The 8,237-nt window shown below is 40.7% G+C and overlaps 1 protein-coding gene across 1 annotated transcript; it reads left to right on the forward strand.

Moving 5' to 3' along the window:
• Positions 1–5,242: 5,242 nt before the first annotated feature.
• On the forward strand, positions 5,243–6,175 carry LOC109396858 (olfactory receptor 6C4-like). Its single transcript, XM_019669010.1, has one exon. The coding sequence runs from the start codon at positions 5,243–5,245 to the stop codon at positions 6,173–6,175; it is 933 nt and encodes a 310-aa protein (XP_019524555.1).
• The last annotated feature ends 2,062 nt before the right edge of the window (positions 6,176–8,237 follow it).

Consider the following 8,237-nt stretch of genomic DNA (forward strand, 5'->3'; position numbering starts at 1 on the left):
TATATATATGTAAATATATATATATTACATATATATAATATATATTACCTTCTAGCTTAACCACTCACAGTTTACCTGCCCAGACTCTGTTCCTAACTCCAAATTCCAAAAGGGAGAATATAATTAGCTCACTTTGGCTAATGTCTATACCTAGTTCATTCTCCTCTTGCCAAATTCTCTCAAAAAGAGGTGTGGACTGGGAGGAAAATAATATCCATTATATGTACCACAAAATTACCTCTTTGTCTAGCCTCCAGAAATCAAAGATTACCCACAAATAAATGCCCTCTGCCCTGAAGCTCTGGACTAGGTTGCATTAATCCCTTCTGCAAATTATACTGTTCTTGTTCTGTTACTCCATCTCTCTTGCCTTTTCCCCATACATCTATTGTCCTGGTGTATATATTATTGCCCTCCAGTAATCTCTCAGGACTATGTTTGTCTTTCCTAATTAGCTTTGTATGCTATAATGCTATATATCACATTAGCTTTCTCAAAAATCCATACTTGCCACATTCATCCATCAGGCCTCTCTGTCTAAAGCCAAACTGGGAACAGGGGGAGAGACTGTTCACACAGGTAGCGAAAGGTAAATCTTCTTAATCACAGACTGATTGTCTAGGAGCAACGCCAATAGAAACACTCCTCTCACCAAACACAGGATGAAAATTAATGTCATCTCATATAGCATCTTGGCTGAAGCAAATCAATGATCCCTATAAGATTATATTCCTCTGCTCCATCCAATCTGAAAATTCTTTTGTAAAGGATATTCTTAACTTGATAGCTCTTGGGGAGCCACATGACCATTACCAGTTCCACGTAAAGATTTAGAGATTGGTGGGCTGGCCGAGTGGCGTACTGGTTAGAAGTTGGCTTGGGATGCCAGCTCTGAGCAACAGGGCCCGGTTGGGATCCCACATAGAGGGCCAGTGATGCTGCACCCTCTACAGCTAAGATGGTGAACAACAGCTCGACCTGGAGCTGGGCTGCCATAAGTCGCTGGCGTAGGCTGCAGTGGGGCTGGCCGGCAGCTGGCGTGAGTTGTTTTTCTTTTTTTATTGTGAAGTACACATTTTTTAAAATTAGTTTCAGCTGTACAACACAGTGCAATAGTTATACTTTTTACCCCTCGAAGTAACAACTCCCCTCCCCCAATCCACCGCCCCACTTCTCCCTCCTCCCCTCCCCCATGGAATGAGCTTTTATGAGCTGCTGGGAGCCACGGTGAGCAGCCGTCCAATGGCCGACAACCGATCTGCCTCACCTGGGAAGAGCGCAATGATAATACCAACATGGGTCAGTGAAGCAACCTCCTCCACAACAAGATTGAAGAACAGAAAAAGGACAACAACTTGTCTGTTCCTCTTCCCCGATTCTCCAATGCTGTTCTCCTCCCCCAATTCCCCAATAAAAAAAAAATCTTTAAAGAAAAAAGATTTAGAGATTGAGAGTGTATGGATTTGAAAGGTTTGAGAGGGAGTGTCAGTGAACAAGTGGAGGAAGGGTTTTCAAGCCTTAGAGAGGAAATAGAGTAAGGACACACGACCTCCTCTGTGAGGGCACAAAAGACACGAGAAGGGAAAGGTGCTAATGGGGAAAATGCTAAACCCTCTTCATATCTCATGATACTTGACCAATGTAAGATTGCCACAGCAGCAGAAAGCAAATGCCCTAACTGCTACTATCTTGCTCTTTAGGAGGCATATAGTGCTATGAAAGTAAGCAAATAATTAATGTATATTATCTAGCACTGTACTTAAGCATAATAAAGGTATGTTGTTTAGCATTATGCACAGCACATAGTAAGCTGCTCAAAAAAGCATGTGTTGTTCTATTTTCCTGTGATTATTTTTAATCAATTATCATGACTGCAGTTTTCACCAGGCTTCTGTACTATAGCGATTGATGTTCTCCGGTTAACTTCCTCAGTGTCTCTTTAGACTTCTTCCCCAGTCCCCTATTAAAGGTTCAATTCCAGAGTTCTCAACAAATAGGGTTTGTTAACATACTCTGAATGTGGGCCTCCTGGGGTCTTTTATTTCTTTCCTCAACTGATTATCCTGAGGTCTCCCTCAACAGAAGATTTAAAATATGTCGCAGTGTGGTATGGAATCAGAAGCAGCATATATCCAGCCTCAAACTAGTCAGAACAGAGGAAATAAGACTTTGAAGGGAGGGTGCTTTTATTATCACTACAATAGATATTGCTTAACTTAAATAAATCAAATCTCAAAGGATTACTTACTGGCCAGGGTGCATTTTAAATTAACATGGAAATAACTGGCAAATGACAACCAAGCTTGTATATAGCAGGATCAATAGGATTTTTCCTACTAAATTTTCATAAGTTTGTAAACTTTTGTGAATAATTAGGTCAATAAGTATTGGTGGGAAAGCAAGCAAGTTCAATTTTATGCCACCTTTCATCCACATGTGACTTGTAAATTGTGATTCGTCCCACCGACATGTATGGATAAAGTTCCACAGCTCTGCCCTGAAAGTCAAGTGTAAGTATATTCTCAGCTTATAGTTATATCAATGTTACCTGGTTGTGATTATGGAATATAAAATCATATAACTGTGAGTTTTTTTAATTAAAAAGTAACTTATGCTTTTCACAGCATTCATACAATATAGACAGGTATAAAAGGATAAAGTAAAAGAGACTCCCCGTATGTTCCCCTCTTCCCCATCTAATTCCATAGACGTAACATTGCTAACAATTTATTTTTCCAGATATATGTGACTATGCATATAAAAATATAGTTTTATATCATATGTTATTTTCATCTTTTCATATTATTTTTTAACCAAAATGGGATCATACAATACACTGTCGTTAACATATTAAGGTTAATTTGAGGGACAATATCCAAAAGAAAGTGAGGCAGTATGAGATAGGTGTAGGACAGGATTGCTTCACTGATTTAGAAACCAGAGCAGGCAAGCAACTTGTAAAGAACGTGTGTTTAAAGGAAAGAAGAACAGCCAGTGTAAGGCATGCATCATTAGAGTCCAGAGAAAGGAGGACAAAATTAGGAAGGAGCCATTGGTTAAAGGCAGAAACTAAGAAGATATTAGAAGAAAAAAATCAAAGACAATGTAGAGGCAAAATATAAATATGCAGAAATTTTTAAAAGACTATGCAATCACTATTTAATAAATTTGTTAACAAATAAAGAAGCAAATTTAGTACACATGCATTGCAGAATCAGAAGAATTTACTAGATGTGCGTTCTTGGCCAAATCACTTTAATTTCCCCAGCCTCAGTTTCACCATCATCATCATCACCATTATTATCCTCACAGTATTGTTAATCCACATTATCTCACTGTAAGGTTGAGATAATAGTCATAATCACTCTGCCCCTGAGTCAGGGTGGAAAATCAACACAACATGGCAGTTAAGTGTGCAGACTGTGGAGTCAGGTGGCACTGGGTCAGAAGCCACAATATACGAGCTGTGGGAATTGGAACAATTTATCAACTGCTCGAAACCTCAGTTTCCTCATCTACAAAATGGGGATAGTAACAGTGCCTATCTCAAATGGTTATTTTGGGAATCAAATAAAACAATGACAAGGCTTGGCACATGGTAAGCTCTCAATTAATGATGGTTATTATTTATTATTATTGTAGTTATAACCAAATAAAATAATGTATGTGAAATGCTTTTTAATTTAGAAGATGGTAAAAATGTTTATTACTTGTTTCTATTTTCAAGAGTCAAAAAGGGACTGACCTTTGTCACAAGAGGAGTCATCTGCTCTTTTGAACAGAGGTATGAGTGTAGGACAGAAATGTCTTGAAAAAAAGAAAGGTAAAGAGGAGGATCATGCCAGAGGAACTTTTACTAATTATTAATAAAAGTAGGTGAGTTACCTGCTGAGAATAGCTTTGAGGATATAACAACTGTGGAGAAATTAAATAAATATAAATTTTAAGTTAAATTTCATTTTAATAGCTATGTAAATATGCAGTACCTGTTCCTTATCTATAAACAAAAAATTACTCAAATTCTAAAATTATGGTGTAAATAGCCCCCTAGTCATTCAACTTTTTCATTAGAAACTCCTAAATCAGGCTTGCAACTTTTTATTTCAGCTATATTTTTCTAGACAGAGTAAAATTATATATTTTTAATAAACATGAATATGGAAAAAAAATGAAAGCAGGAATCTAATTGGTGAGAGGCCATCTGTTCTGTTCCTCTGTTAAAACCATCTAAGAGGGCCGCCCGAGTGGCACGTTGGTTAAGAGCTGACTTGGGATGCCAGCTCTGAGCAGCAGGGCCCCGGTTCAGATCCCACATGAGGGCCAGTGACACAGCCATCTACAGCTAAGATGGTGAACAACAGCTCAACCTGGAGCTGGGATGTCGTGAGTCGCCAGCGCCATGAGCTACCATGTGTAGCTGGCAGCCAGCGTGAGCGGCCAGCAGCTGGTGTGAGCTGCCGTCCAGAGGCCAGCGACCAATCTGCCTCACCCGGGAAGAGCGCAATGATGGTGCCAATTTGGGCCAGTGAAGCAACGTCCTCCACAACTAGACTGAAGAACAAAACAATAGCAACTTGTCTGTTCCCCTTCCCCAGATTCCCCAGCACTGTTCCCCTCCCACAACTCTCCAATAAAACCTTTAAAAAAAAAAAAAAAGCATTCAAGAAAGGAGAACTGGGACCTGAAGGAAAGCAGCAAAGATTTAGAGACTGGTGATATTAGTTACAACGGTCCACAAATTCAAAAAAATTGAAGGGAAGCTGTGGGTCTCTTTGGTTACCACTGTTATAATAGTATTGCTGATTCCCCCAAAAGCCCCTCAACTGTGGGCTAACACAGTTAGCATTTCTTCTCTCACTGAGACCAAGAGGGTGGTGGAAATGAGACATCACTGTCAAATTAGCAGAAAGTAACGAAAGATCAAAAGCAGAGTCAGTGTTCAAAGAGAAAATAAATATAGAAATTAGAGAAAATGACAACTTAGGCATTTGAATTAGAAGGTAGGCTGGAAAGTGCATACAGAGCCTGAAAAGGAGACATGGAGAAAAACCCTCCTATATGGGAATTTACGAAGAGCCAGCCTCTATCCAATAGAAAAATCTCATTTGAGTCAAGTTGATGATAAAAAAAGGCATTTGCACCCATTCAACGGGAAAACCTTAGCCTTTCCTGTTTCTGAGCATTCCTTTCGTTCTCATCGCTGACCTCTTCCCTTTATCTTCCTAGGCTGCAAAGGTTAACAATGAAAAACCAAACCTTTCTGACAGAATTCATTCTGCTGGGACTAACAGACATCCCAGAGATTCAACTGGTCATCTTTATATGTCTCTTCCTCACCTACATATTCAGCATCATTGGAAACCTGACAATCATCACCCTCACACTACTGGACTCCCACCTCCAGACTCCCATGTATTTCTTCCTCCGGAATTTCTCCTTTTTAGAAATTTCCTTTACAACCACTTTTACTCCTAGGCTGCTGTTCAGCATCTCAACTGGGAACAAGAGCATCAGCTTTGCCGGCTGCTTCACTCAGTATTTCTTTGCCATATTCCTTGGTGCCACAGAGTTTTATCTTCTGGCTGCCATGTCTTATGACCGCTACGTGGCCATCTGCAAACCCCTGCATTACATGACCATCATGAACAGCAGGGTCTGTATGCAGCTGGTCCTTTGCTCTTGGCTAGGTGGATTCCTGATCATCATATCCCCAATCATCTTGACCAGTCAGCTGGATTTCTGTGCCTCCAAAATGCTGAATCATTATTATTGTGATTATGGGCCCCTCATAGAAATATCTTGCTCAGACACAAGACTCCTGGAGGTGGTTGACTTTATCTTAGCATTTGTGACCTTGGTGGTCACCTTGGTGCTGGTGAGTCTCTCCTATACAAACATCATCTGGACCATTCTGAAGATCCCCTCTGCTCAACAAAGGAAAAAGGCCTTTTCCACGTGTTCTTCCCACATGATTGTCATCTCCCTCTCTTATGGCAGCTGCATCTTCATGTACATAAAACCCTCAGCAAAAGAGGGAGTTGCCATCAATAAGGGGGTAGCTGTGCTCAACACCTCAGTTGCCCCTTTATTGAACCCGTTCATTTACACTCTAAGAAATAAACAAGTAAAACAAGCCTTCAAGGATGTGGCCAGAAAGATCATGACTAAAGAGTAAAGACCTCAAATTCAAAGGAAAATCCAAACAATATTCATGAAGTTCCTCCCCATGAAAACAAAGAGAGAGCTTCTCTAACACTCTCCTTATTAAAGCAACATCTCAGATGACTTTATCATGAAGACGGGTTGAAGTTGTATTTCAAACTTTGGGGAAAATCTTCCCAAAAGCCAGTTTAAATATTTATTTCTAGTAAATAGATTTTTGAGCCAGGTATTTTAAAAGATTTACAAAAATGTGGACTAATGCCACTCTTCTCATTTTTTTCAGACTAGTTATTTTAAATAAAAATATATTGCTTGTACAAAAAGAAATATGTTTGCTAGTTATTTAAAATAAATTAAAATGGAGGCTTTTTTAAGTTCTTAGTTTAATTTCTAATATGATAAATAAATATAGATATAACCCTTTAGTAGATAAATTTTTATAGGAAAAACATGTAGTTAGATAACATTGTTAGTCTAAATACAGAAAAGGAATATCTGGGGGCCGGCCGAGTGGTGCGTTGGTTAAGAACTGGCTTGGGATGCCAGAGGGCCCTGATTCAGATCCCACATATGAGGGCCAGCGATGCTGCCCTCTACAGCTAAGATTCTGATCAACAGCTCAACCAGGAGCTGGGTTGCCGTGAGTCGCTGGTGATGGCATAGGCTGCAGCCCCTGCTGCAGTGGGTTGCCATGGGCTACTGTGTGTAGCCAGCAGCCAGCGTGAGCGGCCAGCAGTCAGCGTGAGCAGCCATCAGCCGCAGTGAGCGGCCATCCAGAAGCCGGTGACTGATCTGCCTCGCCCGGGAAGAGCACAATGATGGTGCCAACTTGGGCCAGTGAAGCAACGTCCTCCACAACTAGACTGAAGAACAAAAAGACAGCAACTTGTCTGTTCCCCTTCCCAATTCCCCAATAAAAATCTTTAAAAAAAAAAAAAAAAGAGGAATATCTGGATAAAATTACTATGGTTGTCACAAGACTGATAGTCCTGGGTTTACTGGTAAAGTTTAGCTTTACAAATGAGGCTCATAATTTTATCAGTCTTTAAGAAAGTTAACCAGGCCATGTCCTCAGCGGGTTTCCTGCCTGCAGGAAGTCAGTGGCCCCATGGGCCTTTCTCCAGTTTGCAACATCTCAGTCAGTGCTTCTGCCAACACAGCTCTTTGAACCACTTTGTGGGTTTTCTATGTTCTGGATTCTATCTTAATCTGTGTTCCAAAATCCACACACACACACATTTCCTCAGGGAACGATCATCTTTCTGTCTATGTGATCATTAAAATTTTGAGGGTTTCAATCTGCTGAGGGACAGTGCTTCAAGCATCCTAGAAGCCCATCTGCAGCTCAAGAGTTTACTTGGCACCACTGAAAGAGATTTTATGTGGCTCATGTCTCTCAAAAGGAAAACAAGAGTTTGGAGCAAACCGAGCAAAATAAGGAGCTCAAAAGGCCCTGACTGGCCAGGACTTGGGGGTTATTTTCCCTAATATTGATGCCACTGGGCCTTTGGGACCTTGCCCTGGCCCTTGCCCTGGCCCTTGGCCTTGCCCTTGGCCTTGCCCCTTTGTGCCTTTGTTACGCTTTTCTTTGGGCCCTCTCCTAACCTTTTGGAGTGTACTTTCTCTTTTCATAATGACCCTTAAGCTACTGCCTTCTACTTGCTTCTATTTCTTTGAAGTGTACTGTTTCTTCTAATAAACTGCTCTTTCACTAAAAAAAAAAAAAAGAAAGTTAACCAAACATATTATCAGAAATACTAGCCACTCCCTGAAGAAGCTAGTAATTACATCCTGCAATAAAGCTCTAGTCTTTTTTATTTTTCTTAGCTGAGCCACCCTACCACCTGTTGGCAGCTCAGTGGCAGCTCAACTCAGGACGGACATCAAACCGCTTCAGAGCTCGCACTCTTTTTTTTTTTTTTAAGATTTTTATTAGGGAATTGGGGGATGGGAACAGTGCTGGGGAACTGGGGGAAGAGGAACAGACAAGTTGCTGTCGTTTTGTTCTTCAGTCTAGTTGTGGAGGACGTTGCTTCACTGGCCCAAGTTGGCACCATCATTACGCTCTTCCCAGG

Source organism: Hipposideros armiger, unplaced genomic scaffold, assembly GCF_001890085.2.
Source record: "Hipposideros armiger isolate ML-2016 unplaced genomic scaffold, ASM189008v1 scaffold_548, whole genome shotgun sequence".
Taxonomy (NCBI): Eukaryota; Metazoa; Chordata; class Mammalia; order Chiroptera; family Hipposideridae; genus Hipposideros; species Hipposideros armiger.

Bases quoted from the DNA above. Each gene is read 5' to 3' on its own strand.
- LOC109396858 (XM_019669010.1), top strand. From the start codon at position 5,243: ATGAAAAACCAAACCTTTCTGACAGAATTCATTCTGCTGGGACTAACA.